The sequence below is a fragment of the Bacillus rossius genome, chromosome 14 (genome assembly GCF_032445375.1).
Source record: "Bacillus rossius redtenbacheri isolate Brsri chromosome 14, Brsri_v3, whole genome shotgun sequence".
NCBI lineage: Eukaryota > Metazoa > Arthropoda > Insecta > Phasmatodea > Bacillidae > Bacillus > Bacillus rossius.
This window is the reverse complement of record NC_086341.1, coordinates 41,381,899-41,398,895: the sequence shown is the minus strand read 5'-3', so window position 1 is coordinate 41,398,895 and position 16,997 is coordinate 41,381,899. Positions and strand designations below refer to the sequence as shown.

General features: G+C 40.7%; 1 protein-coding gene across 3 annotated transcripts in view; it reads right to left on the bottom strand.

The window, feature by feature from the left end:
• Window positions 1–14,271, bottom strand: part of LOC134538815 (probable cytochrome P450 49a1) — a 123,224-nt gene extending 108,953 nt beyond the window's left edge. For all 3 annotated transcript variants that reach the window (XR_010076213.1, XM_063380319.1, XM_063380320.1), the window contains exons 1-2: window positions 14,186–14,271; window positions 5,547–5,728 (exon numbers count right to left, since the gene is read on the bottom strand). Coding sequence is in view for 2 of the 3 variants with exons in the window: in XM_063380319.1 (XP_063236389.1) it covers window positions 5,547–5,694 (148 nt within the window). In the remaining variant the exon portion in view is untranslated. The remainder of the gene's footprint in view (window positions 1–5,546; window positions 5,729–14,185) is intronic.
• Between the last annotated feature and the right edge of the window lie 2,726 nt (window positions 14,272–16,997).

Sequence of the window (16,997 nt, the reverse complement as noted above, 5' to 3'; positions counted from 1 at the left end):
ACTTTTTCGAGGCACATGAAACTTGAAACACTCCCATTCGTTTCCTACTTTTCCTATCATCGTCCTATCCTTAAACGTATAACACAGATTGGAAGAAGTTAAATAGCAAACATGAATAAAAGTTATAGTTAAAATAATCTGTTCGTTAAAGTAATAAACATATTTTAATTAATGAGTGCAAATAAAAGTACATTTATCAAGTAATTGTAGATTTAATTTCACTCCTTCTTTGTATCCATGCTAAATAGTGATAATTCAATAAAAATGATTCAATTTTATTCATAAAAGTATGCAATCATTTCATCAATGTTTTGTTATGACGTTGTCACGTTAAACTATCGTCAGTAAACCGTCTTTACAGACAACCAATTTTTTTTTCTATAGTTCTAATTGTGAAAAATTTATCCTATTTTTTTTCGGCATGTCATAGCATAATTCTTACCCCCCAGACCTTCTATACAGTGTTGCAACCACATATTTACTAACAGGCTCTAGTCTGCATGCGCTGTGAGGTAATAACTTCTTACTTCACACAGGCGACTACAACTATCATGACAGTCACACCAGTTCACAAGTACTGACTTCAACAAGTAACCAAAGATAAGTCCTATGCCATGTTAAACAAAAAAAATACAATTTACGGAAGCTTTATGGCAAGCCATATCAAAATATTTCAAACTTTCTCATGCCCGGCATGAGATTCTATGTCTCAGTCGTATATTTTCGTAATTTTTTCAACGTAGGTACACTTATACAAAGCATATCTCTATCCCTCTCTGATTCTCTATCTCTCTATGTATAACTCTATATCTCTCTATAATTCTATACCTCTATCTGCATATATGTATATACTTCTCTCTATCTCTTTTTTAATTATCTTTATAACTATATACATCTACATCTATATATCTATATCTCCCTCAATATCTCTCTATCTGTTGCCTTTATGTACCTATATTTATGCATCTTTATATCCCTATATGCGTCACTCTATAACAATGTCCCATGTCTAGTATTAATACTCACGGGATGTTATTCTGTTGATATGCTACCGATTTTTCAGACGCTTTATTTGTATTTAATTATTTGGTTTCAAGTTAGATGTTTATTTTATAATCTCAGAATTATTTACAGAAATATTCTTAAAAATATGGCTATATAAATATTGGTGGAGGCTATCAGAGAGGGGATACAGTGACTGTAAGAGAGTGGCTGTCAAATAGAGGTAGTGATGGCTATCAGATAGAGACAGTGATGGCTGTCAGAGAGGGAATGAGATGGCTGTCATAGAGGGGTTGAGGCAGCTGTCAGAGAGAAATGTTGGTAAAACTCAGAGAAGGGCTGTGGCCGCTGTCAGGCTGTCAGATAGAGGTAGTGATGGCAGTCACATAGAGGTAGTGATAACTGTCAGATAGAGGCAGTGATGGCTGTCAGATAGAGGCAGTGATGGCTATCAGATAGAGGCAGCGATGGCTATCAGATAGAGTCAGTGATGGCAGTCAGATAGAGGTAGCGATGGCAGTCAGATAGAGGTACTGATGACAGTCAGATAGAGGCAGTGATGTCAGTCAGATAGAGGCAGTGATGGCAGTCAGATAGAGGCAGTGATGGCAGTCAGACAGAGGCAGTGATGGCAGTAAGACAGAGGCAGTGATGGCAGTGAAACAGAGGCAGTGATGGCAGTCAGACAGAGGCAGTGATGGCAGTCAGACAGAAACAGTGATTGCAGTCAGACAGAGGCAGTGATGGCAGTCAGACAGAGGCAGTGATGGCAGTCAGACAGAGGCAGTGATGGCAGTCAGACAGAGGCAGTGATGGCAGTCAGACAGAGGCAGTGATGGCAGTCAGACAGAGGCAGTGATGGCAGTCAGAAAGAGGCAGTGATGGCAGTCACATAGATGTAGTGATGGCAGTCAGATAGTGGCGGTGATGGCAGTCAGATAGAGGCAGTGATGGCAGTCAGATAGAGGCAGTGATGGCAGTCAGACAGAGGCAGTGATGGCAGTCAGACAGAGGCAGTGATGGCAGTCAGACAGAGGCAGTGATGGCAGTCAGACAGAGGCAGTGATGGCTGTCAGACAGAGGAAGTGATGGCTGTCAGACAGAGGCAGTGATGGCTGTCAGACAGAGGCGGTGATGGCAGTCAGATAGAGGCAGGGATGGCAGTCAGACAGAGACAGTGAAGGCTGTCAGAGGCAGTGATGGCAGTCAGACAGAGGCAGTGATGGCTGTCAGACAGAGGCAGTGATGGCAGTCAGACAGAGGCAGTGATGGCAGTCAGACAGAGGCAGTGATGGCTGTCAGACAGAGGCAGTGATGGCAGTCAGACAGAGGCAGTGATGGCAGTCAGACAGAGGCACTGAAGGCTGTCAGACAGAGGCAGAGATGGCAGTCAGACAGAGGCAGTGATGGCTGTCAGACAGAGGCGGTGATGGCAGTCAGACAGAGGCAAGGATGGCAGTCAGACAGAGGCACTGAAGGCTGTCAGACAGAGGCAGAGATGGCAGTCAGACAGTGGCAGTGATGGCTGTCAGACAGAGGCGGTGATGGCAGTCAGACAGAGGCGGTGATGGCAGTCAGACAGAGGCAGGGATGGCAGTCAGACAGAGACAGTGATGGCAGTCAGACAGAGGCACTGAAGGCTGTCAGACAGAGGCAGAGATGGCAGTCAGACAGAGGCAGGGATGGCAGTCAGACAGAGACAGTGATGGCAGTCAGACAGAGACAGTGATGGCAGTCAGACAGAGGCACTGAAGGCTGTCAGACAAAGGCAGAGATGGCAGTCAGACAGAGACAGTGATGGCAGTCAGACAGAGGCAGTGATGGCTGTCAGACAGAGGCGGTGATGGCTGTCAGACAGAGGCGGTGATGGCAGTCAGACAGAGGCGGTGATGGCAGTCAGACAGAGGCGGTGATGGCAGTCAGACAGAGGCGGTGATGGCAGTCAGACAGAGGCAGTGATGGCAGTCAGACAGAGGCAGTGATGACAGTCAGACAGAGGCGGTGATGGCAGTCAGACAGAGGCAGTGATGGCAGTCAGACAGCGGCAGTGATGGCTGTCAGACAGAGGCAGTGATGGCTGTCAGACAGAGGCAGTGATGGCAGTCAGACAGAGGCAGTGATGGCAGTCAGACAGAGGCAGTGATGGCAGTCAGACAGAGGCAGGGATGGCAGTCAGACAGAGGCAGTGATGGCTGTCAGACAGCGGCAGTGATGGCAGTCAGACAGAGGCAGTGATGACAGTCAGACAGAGGCGGTGATGGCAGTCAGACAGAGGCAGTGATGGCAGTCAGACAGAGGCAGTGATGGCAGTCAGACAGCGGCAGTGATGGCAGTCAGACAGAGGCAGTGATGGCAGTCAGACAGAGGCGGTGATGGCAGTCAGTCAGAGGCGGTGATGGCTGTCAGACAGAGGCGGTGATGGCAATCAGACAGAGGCGGTGATGGCAGTCAGCTAGAGGCAGTGATGGCTGTCAGACAGAGGCAGTGATGGCAGTCAGACAGAGGCGGTGATGGCTGTCAGACAGAGGCGGTGATGGCAGTCAGTCAGAGGCAGTGATGGCAGTCAGACAGAGGCGGTGATGGCAGTCAGTCAGAGGCGGTGATGGCTGTCAGACAGCGGCAGTGATGGCAGTCAGACAGAGGCAGTGATGACAGTCAGACAGAGGCGGTGATGGCAGTCAGACAGAGGCAGTGATGGCAGTCAGACAGCGGCAGTGATGGCAGTCAGACAGAGGCAGTGATGGCAGTCAGACAGAGGCGGTGATGGCTGTCAGTCAGAGGCAGTGATGGCAGTCAGACAGAGGCGGTGATGGCAGTCAGTCAGAGGCGGTGATGGCTGTCAGACAGCGGCAGTGATGGCAGTCAGACAGAGGCAGTGATGACAGTCAGACAGAGGCGGTGATGGCAGTCAGACAGAGGCAGTGATGGCAGTCAGACAGAGGCGGTGATGGCTGTCAGACAGAGGCGGTGATGGCAGTCAGTCAGAGGCAGTGATGGCAGTCAGACAGAGGCGGTGATGGCAGTCAGTCAGAGGCGGTGATGGCTGTCAGACAGCGGCAGTGATGGCAGTCAGACAGAGGCAGTGATGACAGTCAGACAGAGGCGGTGATGGCAGTCAGACAGAGGCAGTGATGGCAGTCAGACAGAGGCAGTGATGGCAGTCAGACAGCGGCAGTGATGGCAGTCAGACAGAGGCAGTGATGGCAGTCAGACAGAGGCGGTGATGGCAGTCAGTCAGAGGCGGTGATGGCTGTCAGACAGAGGCGGTGATGGCAGTCAGACAGAGGCGGTGATGGCAGTCAGCTAGAGGCAGTGATGGCTGTCAGACAGAGGCGGTGATGGCAGTCAGACAGAGGCAGTGATGGCTGTCAGACAGAGGCAGAGATGGCAGTCAGACAGAGGCAGTGATGGCAGTCAGACAGAGGCGGTGATGGCTGTCAGACAGAGGCGGTGATGGCAGTCAGACAGAGGCGGTGATGGCAGTCAGCTAGAGGCAGTGATGGCTGTCAGACAGAGGCAGTGATGGCAGTCAGACAGAGGCGGTGATGGCTGTCAGACAGAGGCGGTGATGGCAGTCAGTCAGAGGCAGTGATGGCAGTCAGACAGAGGCGGTGATGGCAGTCAGACAGAGGCAGTGATGGCAGTCAGACAGAGGCGGTGATGGCAGTCAGTCAGAGGCGGTGATGGCAGTCAGACAGAGGCAGTGATGGCTGTCAGACAGAGGCAGTGATGGCAGTCAGACAGAGGCAGTGATGGCAGTCAGACAGCGGCAGTGATGGCTGTCAGACAGAGGCAGTGATGGCTGTCAGACAGAGGCAGTGATGGCAGTCAGACAGAGGCGGTGATGGCAGTCAGACAGAGGCGGTGATGGCAGTCAGCTAGAGGCAGTGATGGCAGTCAGTCAGAGGCGGTGATGGCAGTCAGACAGAGGCAGTGATGGCTGTCAGACAGAAGCAGTGATGGCAGTCAGACAGAGGCAGTGATGGCAGTCAGACAGAGGCAGTGATGGCTGTCAGACAGAGGCAGTGATGGCAGTCAGACAGAGGCAGTGATGGCAGTCAGACAGAGGCAGTGATGGCTGTCAGACAGAGGCAGTGATGGCTGTCAGACAGAGGCAGTGATGGCTGTCAGACAGACGCAGTGATGGCAGTCAGACAGAGGCAGTGATGGCAGTCAGACAGAGGTGGTGATGGCAGTCAGACAGAGGCAGTGATGGCAGTCAGACAGAAGCAGTGATGGCAGTCAGACAGAGGCAGTGATGGCAGTCAGACAGAGGCAGTGATGGCAGTCAGACAGAGGCAGTGATGGCTGTCAGACAGAGGCAGTGATGGCTGTCAGACAGAGGCAGTGATGGCAGTCAGACAGAGGCAGTGATGGCAGTCAGACAGAGGTGGTGATGGCAGTCAGACAGAGGCAGTGATGGCTGTCAGACAGAGGCAGTGATGGCTGTCAGACAGAGGCAGTGATGGCAGTCAGACAGAGGCAGTGATGGCAGTCAGACAGAGGCAGTGACGGCTGTCAGAGAGGGACAGTGAGACACTCACCGACGAGCGGCAGGAACCTCCAGGCGTTGCCCAGCAGGGGCAGCTCCCGGGGACCAGGCACCTCGCTGAAGGGCCTAGGTGCTCGACTGGCGGTCCACATCACCTGCTGGGCCGCCTCAGTCACCGCGCCGCACCTCGAGGCTGCCATCGCCCCGGCACGCGATACTCGCCTCTACTCGCACCTGCGCAGCACCACAGTGACTGGACGAGACCATCCACTGCATTGCTTTCGAGCCATTTCACACTCGACTGCATATTAGCTTCACGTGCTTAACCCTTTGCAGTTCATCTACTGATGACATTTTTCCTTTGCAGTGATAAAGGTTGATATTCTTACCTGGGAATTTATACTTTGTGTTGTCCCAGTACCTCCAATAGTTAGTTCTTTGTCAACCGTTATTTCAATAGCTTTCCAGTATTAACTGCTCACCTAATAAGTATGACACAACATAAAAGTCAAATTGTTTGAAAATTCGTTAATCTTTTGCATGGTTAAAACATTTACGTGTGAATGAAACATTAAAAATGATTTGAAAATATGCGCCAATTATCTTATGATTACTCAGTAATATCTCTATAAACGTATTTCATACATCCAAAAATAACCATAGACTTTTGTTGCACAAATGTACAATATATTTATTGTTGTATTACGAACACTTTCTTAGCAACTGGTTTCCAATGGAATCTTTTGTAAAAGTACAGAAAATTTTATTTCTGTGTATGGGGCCCTGATTGCCCCACATTGAGACATATTTAGTACACAGAACTCAAGTGTAAGCAAAAGACGGTAAAGACAAATACCGGGCAGTTCTAAACTGATAACACAGGCCAGAATGTGACAGATAACCTAGCGGCAAAGAGATTACTATCGCCATCTTTAAGGAATTTAATATTGTGCTAATCATAATCATCTGCTGGCATACGTTATGTAACACTCTGAAATTTAATTTTGACGTGACGTCTAATAAATCGATGAACGCCGGCTGCACGCACGAAAAAGTGTCCAGTTACGCACATTGTTCCGTTACGATGTGTCCCGTTACGGTCATTGTACGCTTGCGCCGCATCTATCTCTCTTCCACTAGACTTTTTATAAATTGAAGTGAAAAGTTACTGTGGTTTTCATTGCTTATTACAACAACAATTTCGGCAATAAAGGTTAATTATTCTTGCATTTTAAAAATCTGATTATTAGTATAATTTCAAGTATTTATTCTTTTATTATTATAATAAAAATGATTCAATTTTATTCATAAAGTATGCAATCATTCCATCAATGTTTTGTTATGACGTTGTCACGTTAAACTATCGTCCGTAAACCGACTTTACAGACAACCAATATTTTCATATTTAGTTTTCTTTTTGTATTTCATTGTTATATTGACTTAAAAAAGGGTTTTTCTTTAGAAAATGTATTTATGAGATTTCTTTTTCCGTACACTGGTACATATAATAATAAATTAATTGTTTATACTGCACAAATACTTTCCCATAATATTAACTAAGCTTGACAAATATTCCAGGATTTATCGCAACATAAAGTTTCAGATTTTCGTATATTTGAACCCAAAATTGTACAATTATTCTGCCGATAAAACTGTTAGAATATTATGAAGTGGCGGACATAGCTGATGCTTTGTTTAGGTTACGATGATCATGCATCACTTTGTATGTTCGTGTGCATGCACCTTACATAAACAAACTAAGAATCAACGTAAACGTTGGATAATAAATTTGTTATATATGTACACTTTATTTCAGACAAAGTTATGATTGTATCAAATATCCTTAAATAAGGTGAGGTATTTGTAATAATGTGAAATTATTTAATTATTCTTTGCATAGGTTTAACCAGAGTAAATGAAAGTGTGTAAACTTTAGAATAAACATAGTTAAAATGAAATAGGTACGTTTTTAACAAATTTTTTAATTGTCTACATCATGAAAAAAAAGGAGGTTTGTTTAAAATATGTACTCCAAATATAGACTCCAAAGAAGAAGATTTAAAATCAGATACTTGATCTATACTAGAAATTTAAAAGGCCTTCGGATATCCACTTTTAAAAATATATTTTCTAAACGGTTTTGTTATCAAATAAATCTTTTATGCTCCTGACAAATTTATTGTTTCTGTTTATATATTAAAATTTTTTGCAGTTAATCAAAAACTTTTCTTTAAATGGTAAGATTTTTACCAATACTTTTAAATTGCGTGAGAAAAGCAGTGGGTTTGAAGCTAGTTCTGTGAATAAATGTACAAAGATTTATCCTATAAATCCGTGGCCATGAGTAAACTAATCCTTCGATATTTTCTGGACTTTAACACGTGCCTTCAATTTTTTCAACCTCCACATTTTCCGTGCTTACGTGAAAATATTATTTTACGTCCAAAATTAGTTCGTTTATTTTTTAAATTACGTAACTAAAATCGATCATGATTACTAGAATCAGTATTGAACAAGGTCCTGAAAAATAAAAAAATAAAAATTATTTTGATTAATTTTCAGTTTGGTTTTATTTTTTTTTTTTTCACTTGCGTCTTTTGGTATTGTACTGTTTCTTGTGACAATGCTCACGCGATCATATCGCGTAGTCGTCTTCAGTTCAAAACTGCTGCACGTATTACCAAACAAATAAATGCAGAAATGATGACAGGTGGCAGTGTGGAACGAGACTGTGTGTGTCCCGCGCACGTTTCAGCTTCGAACTGACGCAACGGTGCTCGTTATGGATATTTTCCCAGCTCATCTCACTTCCGTAACCGCTCACCTTGGAAAGCTGTGTGTTGCGCAGAACTGTGTCACCTCAGCCGCTTAGCTGAGCGCTAATGGTTCGTGACGGACAGGTGACACCCGAGACATGGCCACTTTCGCAACAGCGATGACACACGTGCGCATTGCTCCGAGTAAACCGTGCGTGTTTTGTTCCCATCTCATTGCAGCGGCTAGTAAAAGAAAAAATTGGTTTTCTGTAAAGTCGGTTTACGGACGATAGTTTAACGTGACAACGTCATAACAAAACATTGTTGAAATGATTGCATACTTTTATGAATAAAATTGAATCATTTTTATTGAATTATCACTATTTTGTATGGATACAAAGAAGGAGTGAAAATTTAATCCAAAATTTAATTGATAGATTTACTTTTATTTGCACTCATTAATTCAAGTATGTTTATTACTTTAACGGACAGAATATTTTAACTATAACTTTTATACATGTTTGTTATTTAACTTTTTCCTATCTGTGTTATTCTGTTAAGGATATGACGATGATAGGAAAAGTAGGAAAAGAATGGGAGTGTTTCAAGTTGAATGTGCCTCGAAAAAGTCAAATCGATGGTTGTTCCAATCGAGTGGAAGAGAGATAGGTGCGGCGCAAGCGTACAATGAGCGTAACGGGACACTTTTTCGTGCGTGCAGCCGGCGTTCATCGATTTATTAGACGTTGTCACGTCAAAAAAAAAACTCTGAATTTTTGACGTGATAACGTCTCATAAATCGATGAACGCCGGCTGCACGCACGAAAAAGCATGACTCATTGTCACGTTCCGCCTGAGCCGAGCGTGCAAGAACCGGCCAACCACCGTGCGAGAAAATCTTCTATAATATCAAACAGTTTAAGGCGGGCTTTTTAACTAATTGTTTGTGATTATATTTAAACAAATTATTTAAAATAAATTTGCAAAAACTGTAAATAATATTTTAAAATTAAAAAGTATGCAATTTTTCATCAATGTTTTCTTATGGCGTTATCACGTAAGATTATCGTCCGTAAACAGACTTTACAGACAACCCCCTTTTTTTTAATTAATGGCCAACTTTGCTTCTGGGACAATAGCCTCAGGTAAACACAAATGAGTTCACTGATTTCATGAATTTATTTTTACTGAATTTGATTAATTAAAAAGAGAAAAAACTTGTTTAAAAACTACGTAGATGATTCTTGGAATGAAAACTGTGAATTTAAAAAAAATAATCATTAAAATAATGCAAGAATTGAAAAGCAAATAGTAATATTAATGTGAGCGAGACTTCCAGTAATCCATCTAACCCCAGTAAAGAGAAAATCCATGTGTTCTCATTTTGCAAATACACTTATAACGCCAAAAATGGACACGACATTTATGGTAGAATTCTTAAAAATATTGCCGAGCGTGATAAATACATAAGCATATTGTGTTTTCATTCTCGGCTCGTTGGGTTCTTAGGGCCGTTTGATGGGAAGCCTACATTTCACAGACGAGAGAGCCACGCCTGAAGTTCCCCGAAGGTTGCTTAGCAAATAACTTTTTAATATGTAGCTATCCAGGGCTAGGAAACCGTTTACATGATTTCACAGTATCTTTAATGTAGCTGTCCTAACCAAATCAACCTTCTACAATGTTTTAAAGTATTTATAATATAGTTAACCTAACCTAATTGACCATTAGTTATCACGAGTTGTCCAAAAAAAAAAAACAGAAGATGCACGATCGGGCGTTTGGCTCTCTCGTCTGTGAAAAGAAGGCTTCCCCCAATTGATGAGTCTGGTGAGTAAAACACAAGCAAAAACAGTGCAGGTTAATCAAACGGAGAAATACTTTCCTTTGCATTAAATCAACACCGTGCAATACTGCCTCACTTTTCTCCTACCCCCTCTATAACATTCCTTACTATCATTACTAGTGTATATATACTCTATATAGTAGAATATTCAGAAACACGTTTTAGTAATCCAATGAAGTTTTGGTGGTGAGAAGGTATATTACCATTCGTATATTTTTCTGAATTAATGTAGATACGTATTAATTTTTAACCAAAATACCGAAATATTTTTTTACAACTTAGTACTTTTTACAGCATGTTAACTAAAGTTATTTTATTAATTACTATACTTATTTTTCTATTAATAAATTTCTTTTACAATTTTTTTATATATTAAATCCACTATAACTAACCCATTTGTGAGAACAAACGTAAACTGACTTTTGCACAATTTAATGCTGAACTGAGATTGTGACTCACTTAAAAAGTTTTACTTGGAAATTATGCAATATACTCGAAGACTTAATTAGCCATTAATAATTCAAACTTTATTTTTCATTTGTATTATTCGCATACACGATAGGTGAATGATTATTACTTTCAAACATATTCAGACCCAGAAACATTATTACATTTAATCGAATAACAAACCGTGGCCTGATTAATTATTTTTTTAATTAGGGGTCTTTCCATTTATTGTCTAACAAAACTGTATGACACCTCAACCAACTTCCGCTGTGACTCTATGGAGAATAAAACGATGGGTTGTTTAGCAACGTTAGAAAGGGATTTAGCCCAAAAAAAATTGATTAAAATTATTTTGCCCTGATTATTATTTCAAAGTATTTATTAAAAAATATCTTTAAATAACACAATTTAACGATTTCCAAAATTGCTTAAGCCTGGTGTTAATTAACAGCTAAAGAATGTACCCATTTGATGGAAAAAGTGAGGAGCGCCGATGGTCACACGAATGTTAACTTAATTAAGTCACGCCAATACAAGCCTCTGCTCTAAAGAGTCAAAAAAATAAATAATTAAGGCCCTTACCTACCCGGGCACACACACTGTGTACCTACAGAGCTTCAGAGGAAACCACGTGATTAGGATAATTGCTTAAGACATCCCGGTGCGGTCTGTTTGCGGAAATCATTTACGAATAGCCTACGCCGAGGGAGTGTGTGCAGTTCTGTTTCCGTGTTTCTTTTTCAACTGTGTTTTAAGAAGAGTAAAAAACGGCTATAACGAGTGTTTTTGGGCATCAAACATCCGGTACAACTTCTTGAAAGCCCTCAAGTGACATACATTGCACGGACGGCGAGAAATGTTGCAACATTGCCTCGCAGGGCGGCTGACCCACATCCGACTCAGCAAGATTCACGTGGCGACAACTACAACAACAACAACAACAACGAAACTGACGGTCAGGGCTTTACCGTAGTGCAACACTCACGCAAGTCCATCATGTCTGACTTGAATCAAGACGCCAAAACCTCAACGAATCACAAGAAAAAAAAAAACCAATGCAACTTTTAATCAGGAGTATTTCCTCTTTAAACACAGTCGCTAAACTTAGGAAAAACAAAACCTCTTTATTATTCGATTTGATCCGTCTGTGCGAGGAAAAAAATAAGTGGATTAAATTTCTCGTTGACTGAATATTTCACATGTAAAAATGATAAAACTTCGTTCTAAGTATACAGTAAACTCCCTAAAATCCGCGCATGCTACGAAAAAATACAGTACATATGTACATCTGTATTTTATTAAACATGAGCAAATTTGAACTCTACTGACGAGTGTATTGTGTGCAGTATACAGTAAAGCGCCACAGAAGAGCCCAGTGCGAAGGCGCAGATGACTCACGAAGCGGCTTTGCAACACATCGTCGGACTGCTTCACTATTTAGAGGAACAAGACGACGATGCGCAGTTGGCTGAAAAACTTATGTTGCGGAAATTCAATCAAGAACTAAGAAAAGATTTTTCCAAAGTAAGAAACAAAAGCAAGCGACTGATTTTTTTTCAAAAAGTTGTAAATTTAAAGAGTTGTATGTACCTTGTTGAGTTGTATCCTTTTTACGAAGTAAATACCGACCACTTTAATGTTTACATCACTGAAATGTATTGTATGTTAATTATTCAGTAAAATATTAAGATTTTTAGCATAGTTAAAAAAATTTTACTGTTAATTGTAACTTTTACTGTACATAAATGTTTAGATTTTTAAGTTGAAATTAATGTTTCCTTTTTTGTTTCCCATTTTCGGCTCTTTTGCGGATTATCCGTGATTTTCACTATCCGCGGTGGCCCTGCCACTTAATTTCGCGGATAATCGGGAGTGTACTGTATTACCAACGCTTCCTTTCGCGTCTCGGACCGGAATAAGACTTCTGCATAATTCATATCACCGTTTTCTGGCTTCTGAATATCTTATAAGTCCTTCTTATCAGAAAACTTAATCTTGATAAAACATTAAACACCACGGAAAGAAGTCACATTACTCAAGAATCAGCCAGAAATACTGCTCTGGATTGTAATGAAACATCTCCAAACAAGGTGCTGGGAGGACAACATCAGTGACGCCTCACATGTCCGTGTCTGGGGTTTGTGAGCGGGAAACATTTTACCCAAACGTAAGAGCATTAAGAACCCAAACCATAAAGTTTTATAATAATCTTTCTCATTCATATCATGGTATAATAAGTCTTACAGAAACATGGTTCCTTAAAGATAGCATTAACTCTCAATATTTTTAATGATAACAACCATATATTTATAACAGACAAGAGACTCCTCGCAAACTTCGATGTAAAAGGAGGAGGCGTTTTGATGGCAGATAAGAAACATAAAATTAAGATTACATTCCAGCTCATGAATCTGATCACCCCGGAATTTAAGCTGTCTGGATAGAATTAAAAACATCACGAACTAAATACTTAACTCTTGGTAAAATCAACATTTCTACGCAAACAACACCCTCAAAGTATACATCTTATTTTGAAGATCTTGAAGATACATTTGCTAACACTCAAGACAATCTGTTAGTAATTGGTGATTTCAACATTACAGGTGTTGACTGGATTCAAGTGCATACTCTAAATATATCACAGTTGAGTAATAAAACAAAAGACCGGATATTAATCAACTTTGCATCGGCAATGAGTTTATCGTAGTTTAACTACTCCCAATATTCCAACCGACAGCTGAACATTATATATTCTAATCTAGAAAACTTTTCGGTTAGTAAGGTTCTGGATTACCAATATAAGGAAGACATACAATATCCAGCTATTGAGATCAACATCAAATATCTACCTCTAGAATTCGTTTTCGGAGACGCTACGTTGACTATCGAATCATTAGAATTGCAGATCGATATTTTAAGCTTTATAATTAAACAGCTCCGATAAAAGCGAAAAAATACTTGAAAAATACTAAACCTCAGCTTTTCACCTGGTTTTCGGCATGGAATTTTATTAAAATACAACCCTTCTTGTTAAAATTCATTAAACAGTTAATTCCATAAACTATTCCTTTGGCTTTGTGAACTTCGGTTCGTGCCATCCGCCACAGTTGGCAGCACCGTGGTTATACATTTCCGTTCCACTAGACTTCCGTTCCATTCACGAAATTACTCCTACCAAACGCCGTACACCGGGAGATAGATGTTTGCACACGGTTTTTGCGTCGTGTTGGAATAAAAATACAGAAACAGATGTGATGCGATTATTAACCACGCAAAAAAATTAAATAATTCGGCATACATATTATTTTTAAATTCCAAACAAGACAGCCATGGATAATTGCATATTTTTTGTTAAAGACCTGTTGAAGAAAAATTTGTTTCAATAAAATTTCTTGTTCAATAGGTAAAAATCCTTGTACTTGAACGTATTTTTAAAATGTTCGTAAAATGATAAAGTTAACAGAACCTGCAGAATAAGTGAATAATAATTTGTATTAGCAAATAAGTTTAAACGTTAATATTCCTCTGTTCATTTTAGCAACACGCGTCTGTAACCTCCACGCAATTGGTTAGAAAAATTATTTTATTCGCCTCCTCCGCGGTGCCGTGGTCCCAGCAAGAAGCCGGGTCGACGCGCCGTACCTTGAGCACTGGAGTGCGCCGTCCGCCGGTGTGTCGTGTAGTCTATGGCGGCCGACCTCCCGCGCTGCCAGGGCTGCCGTCACAGACTGCTGTCTCGCGGAGACTGGCGCTCCCCCCTGGCCGCTAGGGGCGGTGCGAGCGCGTGTGGAGGGGGCGGGCGGTTGCGTCACCTGGGCGTGTCCGTGTGTCGCAACACGAGGAACAGCGGCGGACACGACACGGACACGGACATACCGGCGGCGTCTTCCTGGTCGTCGTTGTTCGCGGCGTCCGGTGACTCGTTTCACGCGTCTTCTAGTCGCCATCTTTCTTTTAGAATGATCCACACATGAAAGCCTACATGCAGTAGCGGATCCAGAGAGGGTGGGGGGGGGGGGGGGCTAAGGTGCTCAAGCCCCCTCCAAAAGCATCTGGGTCCATTATTTTTTTAGTGTTTGCCTTGATAAAGCCTAGCCTCAGCTGGGTCAAGCCCCTCCCAAACCAAAATCCTGGATCCGCCACTGCCTACATGTTATGCTAAATTGTAAATATGGTCACCAGATGAATGTATCTCGTCAAAAAATCATTCATACATAAAAATCTTCATATTCTTTTAAATTGTAAATATGGTCGCCAGATAAATGTCTCTTGTTATAAGCTAACTCATACATAAGCCTAGATGTTATGTTAATTTGTGACAATGGTTGCCATATGAATGTCACTCGTTATAAGCAAATTCATAAATAAAAGCCTACATGTTATGTGTTAAATTGTTGATATGGTAGCCATTTGAATGTCTCTCGTTATAAGCTAATTCATACATAAAAGCCTACATGTTATGTTAAATTGTAAATATGGTTACCAGATGAATGTTTATCGTTATAAGCTAATTCATACATAAAAGCCTACATGTTATGTTAAATTGTAAAAATTTTTGCTTGATAAATGTGTCTGGTTATAAGCATTCAAATTTCACGGCGGTATTCATAATTAATAGTTTCGTTAAATTTTCTGCGCCTCGAATATTCATCAGAATAGGTTTTTGCAACACAACGTTAATAGTATGGTCACTTTTTCGAAATACATTTGTATAAATATTTGTAAATAGCAAAAAACTAAATATTCAACATTATCTTAAAATTATGCAAAGGTTCTTCCTTACAGTAAAATATTTTATATTTTAATAGACAACCACAAGTACCATCATTAATTAAATACTTTTTGGTTAAAATTGTTAGATATTTTTTAAATTATTTAAATTATGTTTGTAAATAACTATACAATCCCATTTAATTTCAAAAAAAAAATTCCAGATAAAATTTTACGTGAAGTCTTTCGATAAAATTATTTACAGTTATTCGAAAAATGACTCTTGCATAGCACACAGGTTTAAAGACTTAGACGTCAAGGTTTATTTATCTGTGAATTTTCAAAGGGTTAAAAATAAATATAAAAAAACTTTTCATAGCTTGAAACGTGTTCAAGAATCAATTAATTTACTTTTGAGAACTTTCTAGTCTATTCTTGTGTCATTTAATTATATTCGTTTCCAGACCTAATTCATTACATTTTATGTAAATTTAATTTTAAAAAAATACCTTTAGGTTCATTACAAGAATTTTTTTAATTAGTTATTATTTTCACTGCTTTAACATCTTACCACTCTGCGTTCCAGTATCTCGATAAGGCTAGAGATTCGCCAATGAACTGGTTTATTCGGCAGCCCAGGATACAGTCATTTGGTGCTTATTATCGTAAAAGCTTACACAGACATCTTTCCCCCTCCCCCCTCCCCCTACTGTATGTTCAGGTGCCATGAAGTCGTGCAACGGCGCATAACAGGGCTCTGCTGTGAAAGTTTGATAATACAACGAGTATTACGTGTTCTTGTAGACGCCGCTGTATTCAGGAACCTCTTTAGCATTCCGCGCAATTAACCAGTGCATTTTTCGCACTGGATGGTTATTAAAGAAGAATCCGGCTAGTTTAATTGTTTTATGTCATTTCCGTTAATTTAGCAAATATTCGTAGAAGCCCAGTTGACTGCTTCATGTTTTAATCATAACGTTCATAATAAGGAGAATGCTGCATTTTTGATCACGTACCTTTATAAATAGAGCGGTACTTTTGTTCATTTGACTGTGCTAACATGGCGTAATCATTTCTTTCTGTAGATATTGTGTTATGTGTATTATTGCTTGCGTTAGTCAGTCTGTCTGTGCTTGCCCGCTCTGTTTACACCACACCATACTTAGTAAAGATATTCTAAGTTACACTTCATATTTCTACATCACCCAGTTTTACACCTTTACTAACAATCTCTAAAGAAATAGCTAACATTTAATCATTTCATTATTAAACAATACTCTTTTTATCATAATATTTACACTAAAAAAAATTTTGGTAATTTGAAAAATTTAATAAAATGCTGTTATTTATTCTCATACATATTAGTATGTCTATCGACTAGGTATTATCTATGTGTGATTAAGTAACGTAAGTGAACACAAAGACAAAACATTTCAGTAATTCGACACATGATGAAAGCAAAATTTACAATTTCTGCAAACGTTCTGACTGAGCTTCGGATGAAAACAAAAGTCAGCCTCGTTATTCAGAACAAACGTTGTTGAACACAGTTAGTGTTCGTAGGCACTATTTCACTACAACATTTGAGGATGTCGAAAATTCACACACTAATTCGCGTGATTACGATAGGCTAAGCTATAATGACCCATAATGCACTTAAGTCCCAAGTATCTCAACAATCGAGGCTAGGACTGGCACACTAATATTTTGAACTGCGCGCCGAGATGACTTCAACCAATCACAG